This window comes from Grammomys surdaster, unplaced genomic scaffold, assembly GCF_004785775.1.
Source record: "Grammomys surdaster isolate TR1022 unplaced genomic scaffold, NIH_TR_1.0 213, whole genome shotgun sequence".
NCBI classification, from domain to species: Eukaryota; Metazoa; Chordata; class Mammalia; order Rodentia; family Muridae; genus Grammomys; species Grammomys surdaster.
In genome coordinates, this window is record NW_021604658.1 from 10,819,147 (window position 1) to 10,836,297 (window position 17,151).

At 52.0% G+C, this 17,151-nt stretch overlaps 1 protein-coding gene across 30 annotated transcripts in view; it reads right to left on the bottom strand.

Annotated features, from left to right (window-relative positions):
• Cacna1g (calcium voltage-gated channel subunit alpha1 G) overlaps positions 1 to 17,151 on the bottom strand; it is a 65,437-nt gene that overhangs the window by 44,111 nt on the left and 4,175 nt on the right. For 29 of the 30 annotated variants that reach the window (XM_028772300.1, XM_028772298.1, XM_028772292.1 and 26 more), the window contains exons 2-9: positions 13,172 to 13,283; positions 12,867 to 13,000; positions 12,440 to 12,537; positions 10,372 to 10,531; positions 9,077 to 9,377; positions 8,819 to 8,911; positions 6,114 to 6,897; positions 3,970 to 4,346 (exon numbers count right to left, since the gene is read on the bottom strand). In XM_028772300.1, coding sequence (XP_028628133.1) covers positions 3,970 to 4,346; positions 6,114 to 6,897; positions 8,819 to 8,911; positions 9,077 to 9,377; positions 10,372 to 10,531; positions 12,440 to 12,537; positions 12,867 to 13,000; positions 13,172 to 13,283 — 2,059 coding nt within the window. The remainder of the gene's footprint in view (positions 1 to 3,969; positions 4,347 to 6,113; positions 6,898 to 8,818; positions 8,912 to 9,076; positions 9,378 to 10,371; positions 10,532 to 12,439; positions 12,538 to 12,866; positions 13,001 to 13,171; positions 13,284 to 17,151) is intronic. The other variant, XM_028772306.1, reaches the window with a different exon arrangement.

Sequence of the window (17,151 nt, forward strand, 5' to 3'; positions counted from 1 at the left end):
TTTCCCAACCTAATGTCTGACCACTTGTTCATTTAGCCCATATCTAGTGACTCACTCATTCTGAATGCCTGCATTTAGTGTCTGGTACCTCTGTCCCGCACCCTCGATGCAGCTTTAGATGACTACACGGGGCACCCAGACTCAGGTCAGAGTCCATCCCTTCCCTACTCCATGTGGCTATGGTGGGAGCACTTACCCCATGGAAACTGGCCAATTAGGTTGGGCTTGCTTGTTTCTGTAGTGTCAGAGTTTGAACCTAGGATCTAGGGCATGCTGGGAAGGCACTCAACTCTGGGGTTATATTCTCAGCAATCCTTTACTTTAAAAAAAAAGTTTTTGAAGGCTAGAGAGACATCTCAGCAGTTAAGAGCACTTACTGCTCTTGCAAACACACAAGTTTGGTTCCTAGCCCCGACATGGCAGCTCAAAATCATCTGTAACTCCAGTTCCAAGGGATCCTCTGACCTCCATGAGCTCCTGAACATACATGGTGCACAAACATCCACCCAACCACACACATTTACATAAAATAAAATAATTGTTTAATTGTTGTTGTTGTTACAGAATCTCAGTAAATAGACCAGGCTAGTGTTAAACTTTCAATCTTCCTGCTTCAGTGCAAACCCAACTCTGAACAAAGGATATGGGTGTGGGGTGGATGGATAGATGATGGATGGATGGATGGATGGATGGATGGATGGATAGATGGATGGATGGGAGGATGGATAGATGGATGGGTGGATGTGTGGGTGGGTGGATGGATGGATGGATGGATGGATGGATAGATAGATGGAAGGATGGATAGGTAGTGGGAGGATGGATGGGTGGATGTGTGGGAGGGTGGATGGATTGGTAGTGTGAGGATGGGTAGGTGGGTGGATGGATGAGTCGTAGATGGATGGATGGGTAGTGGGAGGATGGATGATGGATGGAAGGGAATTTGGTAGATGGATGGATGGAATAGAATGGGAGAGATGGATGGATGGTTGGATGGATGGTTAGATGGATAGATGGGTAGGAGGATGGATGGATGGGTGGGTGGGTGGGGGTAGATGGATTGTTGGATGGATGAGTGAGTTGGTGGATGAATGACTAGATGGAATAGAACGGGATGGATGGATGGATGGATAATTCACCATTCTGTACTCCCTGTACCACCCCCGTCACCCCCACCCCCTGGTGGTGAGAACAGAGTCCTTTGCTTGTCCTATAGTCACAATGTCATTTTCTTGCTCAGGGCCTCCTCTTGTGTCCTTGCCCCTCTCATCAATCTTTCTGGCTTTTGCACCAGTACCGTTGTTGGCTAGTGGCTAAGAGGTAGGGGAATCAGAAGAGAGTGGTGAGGTGAACAAGATCCCAGACTTGAAGGTATAACAAGATGAAGTTCCCTCGGTAGGTGGAGGGGAAGGCAACATCTCCAGCAACAAAACTGAACAAGCAGAGTAGATAGCAGAGGGAGCCTGGGGAGGGGGAGGACCGGGATTGAGCTCACCAACCCCTTCTCCAGGGCTCCCCAAACTGATCAATACCAGAATTGATGGATACAATCACTTCACTAAGAACCCCGTGGGGAAAGCAGGGGCCTGGGGCCCAAGAGCCACCACAGTAGCATCTGCGGAGCCTTCCTTCCAAACAGCTCCACCTCCCCTGCAGTCAGCTCCATCTGAGTCCTGCACTCCCCCTCCCTGCCCCTGTCCTCCTTTGCATCTGGACCTCTGTCTATGTCTTCGGTGTCCTCTCTGCCTTCCTCTGTCTCTCTGTCCTTCCACACCTGTCCCCTGCCTTTTCTGTCCCCTTCTCCCTGGGTCTCCAGTTTGCCCTCTCTGCATCTGCTCCATTCCTGTTTCCCCTCTAAGCCCCTCTTCATCACTCAGCCTTGCATCCGTCCTCACCCTCCTTCCCAGCACCCCCTTCAGTCTGCTCAGGGGCCCAGATGGCGGGACATTCACGCCACAGTGCCTGCAAGCACAGGACCATGGCAGCTTCTGGAGTTTTATGACACCCTCCCTATCCTCTGAGCTTGCCAGGCGGCAACCAGTCATCTGCCCAGCCTGCTGGGGACTCCCACTCACCCCCATGGGGCCTTCAGCAACCAGGTTCTAGGACAAACTTATCCCCTACAGCAGATGCTGCCAGCTTAGCATGAGGGCTTCCTATTACTGAGGGTTAAGGGGAGGCTAGGGTTGTCTCCTCTTTCCTCTGGAACGTGGCTAAGGAGATGCTAGAAGCACTTCAACTAATGGCTTTTCTTTCTCTTCCAAAGGGGCATCCTTCTTGACATCTAACTGAAAGCCCTCTTGCTGCAGCTTCATCTGCCTTCAGCCTGTCTGACTCAGCTTCTTCCCAACGCAATCAAAGCCTCCACCAGCAGCATCTGGCCAGGCAGCGACTGCAGGATGCATCCCCTCAAGGGGGAGGGGAGGGCATCAAAAATGTATTCCCTTGGGAGAGAGGGACTTAACCAAAACTGGTGCTGAGTGAAACAGAGGAGGTGGCAGTTCAGGCTCGAGGATCCAAGGAGGTAGAGGTTAGGGGTTTCCATCTCTTGAGTCAGAGAAGGGGAAGATGCTGTCCTCACCCTCCCTCAGCCACCTGGCAGAGTAGAGCACCTCTCTGCGGGAGGCTGGCAGAGCCGGTGTGTGCATACATGCCCACGCCCCACGCGGCCCAGACACAACACACCCACCCAGTGCCATGCATGGCCACCCGTTGGCACTGCAGCCGGTGTGTGGTTCCACACACACCTCACTGACACTGGGGAAGAACAGTGCAAGGCATAGCTGTTCCACACTGGGTTATTTAAGCAAGAGAGAATGGAGCCAATGGATGTGAAAAATGAGGGGTGTGCCTGGCCAGACAGGGCAGTTCAAGGAATAGCCAGATGCTCATGACCTTTCCAGGGCAGAAGTTGGTGGGGTGAGGGTACAGGGGTTCAAAATCCTCTGAAAAGTGAACGTTTTGCTGGCTTCATACCCCACACCCACCCCTGGCTCAGCCCATACTGGTTGAGACACTCCTCTACTCCCGTGCGACTGTCTCAAGCTCTCAATGCTTCTGTGTCAGCATGGGGGGGGGGTAGATCTGGTGAGAGGGGTGCACATGCTCACTTCCCAACCAGCAAAGAAGCAAAGGTGAGATTCTGGTGGTTAGTTCCCTCCCTGCTACCTCAGGGTGGCAAGACAGCCCAGGTAAACAGCCTAAGAGACAATAACGCAGATGGATGTACATACAGTGCTACTGGCCAACTTCTTCAGACAGCCCTGCATATGTGCACAGCCCAGCGGGGTCTCCCTGACTTGACACGCATTCCACTTGCACTCTTTAGACCTCTACGCTTCCTCTCTCAGCCCAGGCTCCGTAGCTGGCAGCCATCAACCCACAGAACAAGCTTCTCTCTTCCACATGACAGTCCTCCAAATATTTGAAGACAGCTCACCGTCCCCGCTGAGCCTCCTCTTCTCCTGACTAAACATCCCTCCTCCTTGGAGCAGCTCCTCAGACTCACTGATTTCAAGCTGCCTGGCTAGAGCCACCCTGGTTTACAGCAAGGTTCTGCACCCTGATCTTCTCCCAAGCACAGCCACTCAGTGCCATCCATTCCACACTTCTATCTGCATGGCCCTCCTGCCTGTCAGTCACCCTCGACTTACTGAGATAACTCATCCCTTGCCTGCCTTGCCTTCTCCAAGAGAAAAGACCAAGAAACACAAGTCTTCTGTCGGCTTGTGTTACCCCATGTGTTCATTACATATGCACATAAAGCCTCATTCTTCTGAGAAGCCTTCCCAGACAGGACATACCTGTCCCTGCCTGGGCAACCTCTACAGAAAGCAAGTAACCATCATTGTTCTCTCCCTCGAGAGACCCCACCCATCACTTCGTCTCTCCATCCCCTTCTCTCAGCCCTAAAGTGCAACCAACCCTAGGAAAGAAGCAGTTGTCCAGAGCCAGCCTGGGCTGCATCCCTACCTGCTCGTGGTACTCGATGCCCATGCTGAGTGTATTGACCAGGATAGCGATCATGATTCCCCGGCCAAAGTATTTGCTATCTACGATCTTCCGGAACGTGTCACAGATCAGCCTCCAGAAGGCCAGCACAGAACTAGGCTCTGCATCTGGGCCCAGGCTCCGCCGTCGCCGGCTGTGGGGATCCCGGAGGTCACTGTGTTGAGCATCCTGTGTGAACTCATACACGGCCTCACTGTCTGAGTCAGGCATTTCATGGTCAGTGGACTCTGGCTCCCCTGCTCCTGTCCGGGCACAGTAGGGACAACTGTCCGGCCCACAGGCTCCACTGTCTGCCTTGGAGCAAGGGCTGGAGATTTTGCAGGAGCTATGGCAGGCTCCTGGAACAAAAGAATAGATAGGTGTTAGAGACTCATTGGGAGTTCCCCATTCTAGGAGGATGTAGACCCTGCAGGAGGGAGGCTGGGGTTCCAGTGAGAATGTGCTAAGCACTTAATGAATGGGACATTTCTGAATAACAAAATACCCCAATGCCAATAGCACCCTATCGATGGTCACTTCTAAGGATCCTGGGATTGAGATAGAGAGGTAGCCACCATATCCTTTGGGGTCCTGTACAGCTATGTCTTAGGAGCTTTCTGCCAGGAGCCTAGACCATCTCTCCTTCCTTGCAGTGTAGCTCTGCACCCACACAGTGCTGAGTAGCATTTCCCAGGGGATCTTTGGGACCCACCCACACATGCACACATCTTATCACACATACCAGATATACACACGCACATACCACGTGCACATACTGTGCACACGTATAGTGGGCACATGCTATTTGTACACCACGATAAACACACACCAAACATGTGTACCCAAAAACATTTGTGCCATCCAATGTTCTTATACCAGTCCCACGCACATATGGGCATATGCACACACCAGGGAGGAGCACCATACCCAATGCATGTAAATCAGACATTTGTACCCTCATATACACATAGACGCATGGAGTTCCCCGCCCCCTTCCTTCATCCACATTAGCACACATACGTATACCAAGAGTGTTCTGAATACACTCAGAGAGATGCCCCAAGACATCCCCTGTCCATCTAAATCCTGTTTTGGTCACAGAATATAAGAAATGAGTGGCACCTCTGAAACCACACGTTAAAGTGTAAGGAGATTCTTGGCTCAAGACTTGACCCCAAGTAGGCACAAAATGACACGTCCCCCTCTAGAATGTATCTGTACAACACAGGACATCAGTAAGCTCTCTAAGTAGTGACGGTCTCAATCTCACCTACTATACAGTGGAAAATGCAAACTTGTGTGTGGGATGTGACCGGCCCATAACCCAGGGCAGGACAGTGGGGAAGCTAGCATAAGAATCTACCACTCTTCGTTCTGCGGTGACATTTTCTGGTCCCAGGGGACATCTCACTTATCCCATTGCTTTCTGTCACCACATCCTCCCTGAAACACAAGGCCCCAGGCTGTGTCTGCATGGGTAGCCCACCCACATGCGGGAAGCATCACGACTCCCCCAGGTCACCGAAGTTCTACCCACAAGCTGGCTGCGTTCAGCACTGGCTGCCCCTGCTCTAGGTCTCTCTGTTTACAGCAGTCACCTTGTGAGGCATCAGACTGCCACAGTCACACACCATTTCCCCCATGCTGAGCCTTGGGACAAAGGACACAGAATGGGCTGCAGAATCAGATGGTCCTGAGGTCACACTCGCCAACACTTTCTTCACCTTTTCTCTTGTGCATACAGCAAAGGGTGCCTGTAAGCTTATTACCAACCTGTCCAGAGGACTCAAGCAGATCTTGCCTGCAAAGTATGTGACAGGCACTCCATCGGGGAGCAGAAGTTAGATGTTATGGCCAGAGGCATAGAGTGAGCCCATGGTAGGTATGCATGTGTGACCGTTCTCATCATTCCTAGTATATACAATAATTAAAATTCCCGTTTGAACGGATGAAATAAGTAGGGCTCAAAAGAAGTAACGGGATTGGTCAAAGGTGCCAGGGCTACAAGAGGCAGCGTGAGAAGCTGGAAACTAGGCCCTAGGCCCTGGGTCCTCAGACCCCAGGTCTTCTAAATTACCACCCAGCCTCCAACTGTGGGGTCCCAGCACACGCACCCACGCTCTCACCCGTACTCTGTGTCTCCAGGAGCTTGTGCATGGAGCTGAAGGGCCCAGGTGGGATGTTGAAGCTGGTGAGGGTGGGGGGCCCAGGGCTGGGGGCCACCTCCACTAGTGCCTTATCCTTCAGCATCTCTGGTGGAGGGCTGGTATGCACAGTGGGATATACCTTCCCACTACCCACAGTCCTGCCAGATGCCTCCGATGGGGACCTGGGAGGGGGTGCCTGGCAACGGACTGGCTCCAAGTGGCAGTCAGCATGGTAGAAACTGTGTACAGACTCCGCACCCCTCGGAGGGCCCCCAGAGGGAGTGGGGGTAGAGGGTGGTGGTAGCATGAGCCGGCGGGACCCATTGGCATCCCTGTCCTGGATCTCTGGGCTGGCCCGGGGAACTCTGAGCGTCCCATTACCCAGGTGGTAGTGGTGATGGTGGTGGTGATGGTGGTGGACCAGGTGGTGGACAGACAGACGTCGATGTGAACGAGAGCAGCTGCCACTGGGCTGGGGCTCCTGCCCACCACGGGCCACCGGGCTGCTGAGCAACCCAGCCCGCACGCCTACAGCCCTAGAGACCTGGGCCAGCCTGCGGGCTGCTTTGCGGAGGATGTACACCAGGTACTTGAGTAGCTCCTCATAGCAGCTGCCTGGCTCAGAGAAGCTTGCCAGGGTGCTAGCATTGGACAGGAATCGTACACGCTGCTCCCGCATCAGCTGACTCTCTCGCTGCTTGGTCTCAGAGAACTGCGTGGCAATCACCACCAGGCACAGGTTGATCATGAAGAAGGAGCCCACCTGCAGGGGTGGGGACAGAAAGAGGAGATGTCCTGAAGAAAAGCGGAACTCCAGGCCAGCTGCCACAATCCATGGTGTCCTTAGGGGCCAGGTGTGGGGTTTGCAACAGTCAGGCCTTATCCCACTACTGCTGGTGATTCCCTAGTTTGCAAATATCCTCCAGTTCCCTGCCTTTAAATGTGTGTGCATAGAGACCCTGAGGCATCTCCCCAGTTTCTGCTAGGAGAGAAAGCTGCAGAAATGGACGCAATACTGGGAACACACAACCTTCAACTTGGATTAACCCTTTGAGGTTTACTTATAATCCTCCCACTTGTGTCCATTCTTGCTTCATGACCTTGAGTAAGACTCTTACCCACAGGACGTTGATATCCCCATCTGAATGAGGGACCCCACAGAGTAACAAACCTGTCTGTTTGACTATCCTTCCCCAGACTCCATCTCTATGCCTCAGTTTCCCCAGGACCCTGGGTAACCTATTGTTTAGACAACAAGCCTAAATGATGGAAATAAATATTTGTGCTAACGAAGAGAACTTTTTTTTCCCTCCCTCTAGCTCATGTCCTAGTAATTATGATAATTAGCTTCACTAGTGTGATTCCAGAGAGCTGTTTGGGAAGAATTTTCAGGAGGTGTGTGGGAGGGTGGAAACTAGGCCCCTGATGTCCCTGTCTACCCCTCCCCCACCCAAGCACTCCTGAGGACGGCAACAACTTATCAGATGAAGAATAATTTACTCGCCTGAAGTACTTGCTTCACCCCTGTGGTGATGGTCAGGGATGGTACAGGTCCCCTGCCAGGCTTTGCTCCAAGCCTGGTCATTCTCCCACACCAGTTGTAGTAGCCTAATTGCCCTTCCTCAGAGCCTACAGGCTGTCGCTGTCCCCAGGAGTAGCCTCACTCTGTCCTCAGCTCTCTGAACCGTCTTAGTTTTGTCTTTCTTAATCTCTTTCTCTCAGTAGCTGACCCTCCACCTGGCTCTGCATTGGCCTCTTGGTGACATGGATTTGGAGTTGGTAACCTGGGGCTGACATCTCAACTCTAGCTCCGACTTCCGACATAATCTCGCACCAGAAGCCAGAGTCCTTGAAGCCCCTATCTCACAGGAGTGTCTAAGGAAGAACAGCCACAACAGCGTTGACAACCCTTCCTGGCTAAGACTGGTCCATAGCTTAGACAAGGCACATCGTCAGGGCAGATAAAAGGTGGTTTTCCTTGCTTGAAAACACAGAGGTGGCAACAGAGATCATGGTGAGGACGAAATGCCCTGCCCCCAGGAAGTACAGAGAGCAGTGGCTGGCACACAGTAAGTGCTCAATAAATATCAGCTGTAAGTGGTAGCCATGAACGCATCTACTATGACTGGTAGTGATTAAAATGATTAAACGATGCTGCTTTGGCCTGTCTTCTGCCTTCATAAAGCCCTGGAATTTCAGAGCTGGAAGGAATGAGAGATCACTCAGGATTTCTCAATACTGATTGGAATTTGGGGTGCATGATTTTTTGCTTGTAAGTGTTTTAGGATGTCAAACATCTTTCTCTTTTCCAATCGAACATTGGCAGTGCTCCTGTGGGGCTCACAAGGGTAGAACTATACTTGGCCACTTCCGAGCACCCCTAGGGAAGGTGATGATACCGTTGTGAGTTCAGAACCCCTCCCCACTTTACTGGCGAAGAATCTGAAGCCAGTAGTGGGAATGGGACCTCAAAAAGGATGGCTTGCTAACAGTCCTAACAGTAGCAGGTGGTGGAGTCTGGCTTTTGGTCTTGGATTTCTCCTGACTCACCCGTTATCCTTCCCACAGTATGGGAGACACTGTCACACCTATGACTTGAGAGCTAAGACCTTCCCATCTCTTCTCCGCCTCCACCTGTGTCCCCATAATCCCCCACTCCCATGAAGGCTGGAGGAGTCACTCACGATGATGAGAAGAATGAAGTAGATGAAGTTGTAGAAAGAGTGAGCATCCATCACGAAGTACATGATGTCGACCCAGCCCTCCAGTGTGATAACCTGCGGCAGCAAGAGAGAGGCTGACTCTGGCTGGCACCACTAAAGCCTCCTCCCGTCTGTTCCCCTACCCTAGCCACCACCCTAACCCCAAGGATGAACACTCCCAAGTTGTGCGGTGTCCTGTGACTGTTCTGGGCAAACATCCCAGGGCCCATGTGGCCCCACCTGGAAGATGGCGATCCAGGCATAGCCAATGTTGTCAAAGTTGATGGCGCCTTTGAAGGGGTTGTGCTCGCCTGCAGAGCAGTTGGTATAGTATTGGTTCCAGTTGACGCAGGTGGTATTGCTGGAACTGTTATAGGCCTCATAGTCCAGACCACAGGGTGGGCCACCGCCGCCTTCCCCACGCAGTGTGGGCACGCTCCTGCAGGATCGCATACCGTTCTCCCGCGGCTGAGAGCAGATGAAGGGGCTCTCGTCCTCATTTTCTGTCTGGTAGTAAGGCTCCAGGTCCACACTCAGGGGGCTGCAGGGGGAGGGGGTGATAGAGATAAAGCTGGGGTGTAGGATCTTCCACCGAGAAGCCAAAGAAGAAGCTGTTGTAAGTACACCAAGGCACACAGAGGGTAGGCCAGACCTACCGTGGGAGAGGGGATTGGGCAGAGCAGGAGTTTGTGGGTAGGAAGGACATGAGGGCTTACTCAGGAACTCCAGAGACCAGAGGTCCACCGTTCTAGGGAGGTGGTTTCCAACTTTGTTGCAAGTCAAAAATCACAGGGGAGTTTATTTTTCCATCCACCCCTTCCTTCTTTGTCAGGTAGACTTGTGTATCCCCAGGCTGGCCTCAAACTCTATATAGCCAAATGATTGTGGCTTTTTGGTCCTCCTGTCTTTGCCTCCTGAGTTCTGGGACTACAGAACCACAACACCCAATTTGTGTACTGCTGGGGATCAAACTCAGGGCTTCATGTGTACTAGGTAAGCAGCCTACCAACTGAGCTCAAGCACTCAAGGAGCCTGCTCCTTCCTTCCTTCCTTCCTTCCTTCCTTCCTTCCTTCCTTCCTTCCTTCCTTCCTTCCCTCCTGTCTTTCTTTCTTCCTTTCTTTTCTTCATTCTTTCTTTCCTTCTTTCTTCCACTCTTTCTTTTAAGGCAAGGTCTCACCATATATCTTTGGCTGGCCCTGATCGATATAAACTAAGCCAGCCTGAAACCCACAGAGATTCACCCACTCTGTCTCCAGAGTTCTGAGATTAAGGTCATGTACCATGTAGCTGACTTCTGGGAGGGCTTTTTAAATGCCTAAATCCGAGTTGAACCCCAGGTCAATGCAATGGGAATGTCTGGAAGGAGTACCTGGGCATCAGAACTTTAAAATGCCCCAGGTTGTTCATGCGTAACTAGGTTTAAGAGCCAAATGCCAAATATGAGACCGCGTATATCCATGGCAACCCAGGAAGCCAAGGGACTGAGAGAGGTCCACAGGTTCCCAATCCATCACCCACCGGCTCCACCACTCACAGGCTGAAATTCTCAGGGAGGAAGCATCGGTTTCGAAGCAGCCCTGCCCACAGCTGGACACCAACGATGCCAAAGATGAAAAAGACGAAGAAACAGAGCAGCAGGACGTTGCCCAGCATAGGCAAGGTATCCAGCAGTAATGTGACGAGGATGCGCATGCCTGTGGGGGCAGAAGAGCCATGCTGGGGGCTCCCATGTGTCCCAGCTAGGCTATGTGACACAGGCTGGCAGTCTTCCCCAAGAGGGTCCACTGGGTATGATGTGAAGGACCAATGCAAGCTGGAGGGAAGACTGGCAGACACCCCTAACTTTTGGGCAGCCCTTGAAGCCCCATTGGTCCACCCATATTAATTGTTGTTTGGTGCTACCACCTATCTGGAAAAACAGTGGTTGCCAAAGCCCTCTAAGTTCTGAGTCCCATCTCACTCTCCCCGTGTCATCATGGGGCTGATGATATCACCCCCAATTTACAGATGAGAAGTCTGAGGCTCACAGAAGTGACATGAGTTGCTCAGGATAGGAGCTGCTAAATGTAGGTGCCAGGACTTAAAAGTTTAGGTTTTTGTGTTTCCAAGTCCTGCTCCTCAAGGCACTGGCGTTTGCGAGCACTAGTACACACACACACACACACACACACACACACACACACACACACACACACCTCCCACTTCCTCCTCTCACCAGACACAGTCGCCTGACCTTCCTAAATGATGGTCCCAGAGGGCCACTGGGGGAACTAAGCTGGACCTAGAGAAAGGCTAGAGACAGACAAGATGACCAGCGCTTAACCAGGTCTCTGAGCTTACCCCACCCCCTAGCCCTGCATCTGTGTCTCTGTTTCCTGCTGGGTCCAGATCTTGAAGTCAGGGTCTGAAGAGACACAGCTCTATCTTTTGGGGAGTATCTCTTCCCTCCAGGGTCAAGGCCACTACATACTCCAGACCTCAGATAAAAGCACTGTTAGGGACCCACTCACCTTCCTCACTCCAGGTCCAAGACCTAAATACTTGAACTAGCCTTCAGAAGACCCAGAGTTTCTAAGCCCTTGTCAAACTGATGGATCTCTAGTGGCCCATTTGACCCCCAAAGTGTCCTGTGTGGGCCCTGCTCTCTCTAGAGCAAAGATTCTAAACAACAGCAAACCAGCAACTGATTAACCTTCCTGATAGCTACAGCCACCTTGCTGTAGTCACTCCTAATCCCCCTCAGTTCTTCCCACCCCCCATCTGCTCCTCAGCACTCCAACTGAGAACCATTCCTCAGGGCTTGCATTAAGGGAATTACAGCAGTGGTTAGCCTGAGGTCTATAAATCTAGTAGCTGTCACCTGGGAGAGGAGGCCAGCCATGCCCCTCTTCTGGATAGCTGTTAGCACCAAGCATCATGCCCCACCCCGGACTCACTCAGCAATTCTGCCCTCCCAGAGATCACACACACACACACACACACACACACACACACACGGCTACTGCAACATCAGGCATAAAGTCAGGCACAATGTCCCCCTCCTGAGGCCCAGTGGAGACCACCTGCATCATGTATAGGTTGAGGAGCTGCAAAGGGGGCCTGCAAAGGAGGAGGGGCAGAACAGCAAGGGAGCTGGAGCTGCCAAACCTTTGCTGGCTCCAGAAACCAATGCGGTTTAATTTAGATAATGGTCCCAGCAGTCACTGCAAGAGTTGGAAAGGGGTGGGGGGTGGGGGTGGGGGAATGCAACCAGGGCCGGAGGGTAAGGCATGGAGTGGCCTTGTCTTGAGAAAGGGCCACTAGCACGTTGTGTCCCCTCCTGCGGGTCTGACAGTCACTCCACTGGTTCCCACCCACCTATATTCCCCTAGAAAGGGGTCATCTGAGGTGTTTCTAAGATTCTGTCTAAAGCTTGGCTGAAATGAGTGAGATGGAGATTTTCCCAGGTAGCTTTGCTAGTGAAACCACCAGGGCTAGAGGCTCGGACTGAGTCCTTACTGAGCCCTTCTCTGTCTCAGCTTCAAATGGTCAGGTCATGATGCCTGTGCCACATTTCCTCTGAGGGCCCTCTGTCCAGGGGTGAGGGCTAAGGGGTCACTCACTGGGCACCCGGTTAATGGCCCTGAGCGGTCGCAGCACACGAACTGTCCTGACTGCGGAGAAACTGACGTTCTGCAGGTCCAGCGAATACTCCAGCATCCTGTGGGGAGGGGCCAGGAAGGAGGCCCTTTGAGTTTGAGGCCAACTCCATGTGAAAGAGGCCAGTGAAGAATCCTACTGTGAGGTAACAGAATGACCTAGGACTATCCCCTCTTCTCTATCAAGGGAGGCTGAAGATCAGCTCTGTGTCTGGGGGGCAGGGATAACACCCTCCACCCCCCAAGCAATGACAGTCTCCTCCAACCCAAAAGGAAAACTGAGATTCAGAGGACAGGCCAGAGCACTGCAAACAGGCAGCCTGGGCTGAGTGGCCAGCCAGAAAGGCAGGAGACCTGCCCACTACTCCCCTACCCTAGCCCAAGCCTTCACCCTGCAATGACGATGAAAAAGTCAAGCCGGTTCCAAGTGTCGCCCAGGTAACATTTCTTCCCAAAGATGCCCAAGGCCACCATCTTCACCACCATTTCCACAGCAAAGAAGGCAAAGATGAAGTCATCAAAGGCCTAAAGTGGAAAGGAAGGACTGAAGAAACTGAGATTGATGGACACACCCATCCCAGTCAGAGCCCACCAATTGGATCTGGTAGAACAGAGTTCAGGGTATTAAGATCCAAGAACCACTAACACACACATACACACACACACACACACACACACACACACACACACACTCACCTGCAGGATCCGGCAGCGCTGGGAGTCACAGGCAATGTCCTCACATGGCCTGAACATACCCAGAGTCACACAGTTGAGAAGAATGACCAGCATACTGACTCGCTCGAACCACGTATCAGGTGTCAAGGAAACAGCTATCCAGAGGCTGAGCTGAGAGAGCCTCCCATTGGCATACCTGATGCTTGCTACCTGTCAATTATCCCCCACCCCCACCCTCAAGAGATTTTGGAAACACAAAAGGTGAGTCGGAAGGTCTTTTATCTCTCCAATCCCATCTTCCTCATTTGTAAGGTAGAGAAAGCCATGACTACCCTGGCTATTTGCACAAGCCGTGTAGGGAATAGCATCGATCCTGCGTGTGGAAATGCCAGGCTCCATGAGTTTGCTGTGAATCTCATCCTCCTCACTCACCGGATAGATGTGAGAAGCAAGTGAGATAATGTATGCGAATGTGTTACACAAACCTACAGTCGGATTAAGCCTGCCTTACAGTTTACCACGCACTTTCGCACAATGCCACCACGATGATAGAGGCTGCTCACAACAGCCCCGTGAAGCATCCAGGGTGGATCATTCTATTGCCCGCAACCCAAGGACAGCAAGACCCAGAGAGCTGAAGCCAAGTCATGTGCCAGAGTTGCTCAAGGCGCCAGGATGAGACTGAGGCTTCCGAGCTTGCAGTCTACTCTGCCGCCTTCCCTGAACTACGAATGCTCAGGCAGGCAGGGACTCGTGAGAGCCTTGGTACCGGAGAAGAAAGCCTACATATTCACTCCCTTCCCCACCCCCAACCCTTCAGAGAAGCTCCAGGCTCTCTCTCCAACCAGCAGCTCCCTGGCTTCTCAAAGTCCTCAGCTGGTGGTCGCATCCATGCTTTTTGGATCAAAACTACTTCCTGTGCCAGGGCCTGCGCTGGGTACAAGTTTTAGCTATGCCAAGTGGACAGTAGTGTCATACATAAGGCCAGGCTGTCACCATTTCTCTTGTACCTTCTAAACCCAAACAGCTAGGAGCAGAGGGAAATCTTTCTAAATCCCGAGCCTTTCTACATGAGTTCTGTTGAGTGGTCGACCTTCAGCCCATTGGCATGAGCATAGACAAGATCCCTTCTGGATAATGAAGGTGCCAGGCCCTGGATCCCACAGATATACAGCCAGACAGTCTAGTTGCCTCGTGGAAAAATAGGAGTGAAGCAGAAAGAGCAAAGAAACCAGAGACAAGCAGAGTCTAGAAAAGAAGGAGGAAGGGGTTATGGCTGCCTGTTGCCTGCCCTACCGGCCCACTCAGGGCCAGGAGCCCATGGGCTGTTCCTGCCTGAGTCTTGCTTCTCGAATGGGAATGCTTTCGCCAGGCATCAGGGAGGTTCAGAGGACCAAAATTCAGCCTCCCAGCTGGCCTCCACCATACCCCACCTCTGTGATGAATCTCCAACCCTGACTTCTCCCTCAGCCACCTTGACGCCTTCCTCATTCTTTTTAGCCAGGCTCTTTCCTCTTGGGTGCACATCCCTGTCACCACCCATGCCTAGCACCCTAGAAGTCCCAAGATGTTTCAGTTTTCCTAATATCCATCCCTTAAAAGAATGAGAGTAGGGTGTGTGCTTTTAATCCCAGCACTTGGGAGGCAGAGGCAGGTGGATTTCTGAGTTCGAGAGTTCGAGGCTAGCCTGGTCTACAGAGTGAGTTCCAGGACAGCCCAGGCTACACAGAGAAACCCTGTCTCAAAAAACCAAAAATAAATAAATAAATAAATATCCTAGGTTTAAAGTGTCTTAATAGGTGAGAGGGGTAAATGAAAGTGTTTCTACGGGGCTGTTTTCCTGACTGTAGCCAATGGATCTCTCTCCAGAATGGGGGTCAGCCAGGGGTCACTCTGGAAAAGAGGAAAAAGGGAGGAAGCCACCACTTGGAAAGGAAAGGAGACAATTACCCTTAACGACTGGTCTGTTTTCCCCCAAGCTAGCCCATTCTCCTCTGCAGGAGAGACAGGGCTAAGGAGGGGCCCTTGAGAACAATATTGGGGGGTGAGGGCTCCAGGATATCTATTTGGACATCTAATGACAGTGACTCTACTTAGTTAAGTCATCCATGTGCTTGGCTCTTCTCCTTTGCTGGCTATGGGCTCCTGGCAGGTAAGGAAACAATGCTACATCTATTACAGCAGCCACACTACAGAGTCCAGTGTAACATGCAGTTCAGAGCAAATGATCACCGCACAGCAGGAAGAAATGAATGAGCCACTGTGTCTATCAGTCAGTCATCTGCCTATCTAGAAGCCAGATGTGCCTCCCCATTCATGTTTTCCTGATGTTTCCCTCAAGAGTGACAAATTCGTGACAGTGATGTAAAGAGGAACAGAGTTGACTTATGGAGGAACTGGGTCCCTCTTCTGTCTGAGACAGACTCAGTCTGGGGCCTCTGATAGTCAGAACCTGCCCCCAGACAACCCCATATCAGTCTCTTAACCAAAATCCCCTTCTCCGGGCCCCTTGGCAATCCAGCCTACACCCAGGCACATCCCTTTCAGTCTGGCTTCCCCGTCACTGTAGATAAGTATAAAAGGATAGGCAAATCTAGAACAATCTGAGTAGAGGAATATCTAAGGGGGGGGTCTTTCACCCTTCTCAGGGTAGGGTTTATTTCCTTGGCAACATGGCAGTATGTCACTGTGTGATGTTCTTCTGTTGCCATAACAACAAGAGAATATGTCACCAGGTGGTGTGGATTTGTTGCCATGGTAACTGAAGAGACACCCCCCCACCCCCTTACACACTCTCTCCCCTTGCCCAGACTGCTCTTTTGTCCTTATGCAAGGAAAGAGAAGCAGGGAGACCCATAGGTTATCAGGTTGGGGGGGGGGAACCATGTGACAGATCCCCATGGTAACTAAGGGAACGGGGGACACTGGTTGCCATAGTGACTATGAGAGACCTGTGCAGTCACATGTCTACTGTTGCTATGGTGACTGTCCGGGCTGGAGTGGATCCCAAAGGGTGGGAGCAGGAGAGGGGAGGATCTTTCTCCTCCCCACAACCCACCATCAAAAGCAGAGAAAGAGAGAATGGCAGAAGCAGACCTCTCTACCATCCCTCCCCCTCCTCTCTTTCCTGGGAGCGGGAAATAGAGCATGTCATATCCACACACGAGTCTTCTCCATAGGTTTTTATCTAGATAGAGCTTTTGCCTAGCTTATTGGCAACTAGAGATCTAAGGCCCTGGGCCCAGGGTGTGAACCCAGACTGCAAGCAGGCCTCCTAGCTGCCTCTCTCCTTCCCAGAAGTCTGGAAATGTGAGACTAAGGAACACTGAGAAGGAAATTGGCCTGGAACCAGGACTTCTGGCCTTCTAGTAAGAGTTGGGGGATGGGACACAGGTTCTTGCCTCCCCCATCCCACCAAGAGGTTGGTAGTCTATGGGATCCAATGCTTCCTAGGGTGGAAGCCAATTCAGGGATTTAGTTTGACGGCCTGTGTTCACTTATTTTTCTTCAGAAAAGGGGAATCCCCAACAATGGCCTCATCCCACTAACTACCCTGTTTCTCTATGCGCCCCCCAGCTCCGGTGTGTGGGTGTGTGGGGAGAGAGGTTTCCAACTAAACTGAAAAGTGAAGCCTGCCCGAAAGGCAAGCCAGCCCCACCCAGAGACAGAGACAGGAGACACAGAGACACATGAGAGAGGGCCACTGGAATCTTTGGGAGGGGAAATAGGCCAGAAATCTGATTCAAACTCTGTGACTGGTGTGTGTGTGTGTATGTGTGTGTGTGTGTGTGTGCAGTGTCTGTCGCCATCCCAGCTAAGGCAGGCTGGGCGGGGTGAGAGCTGGGGTGGGAGCAGCAGAAGGGGGGCCAGGGTGGAGGGGTAATCCCAGGAATGGCTCCAACTGGCACTAGGGGTGATGGGAGTCCCCCAGCAGTGAAACGAAGTACGTGCAGAGGAGTCTATATGACCCAGAAGAAAGGAGAATCTGGGACAGATTACCC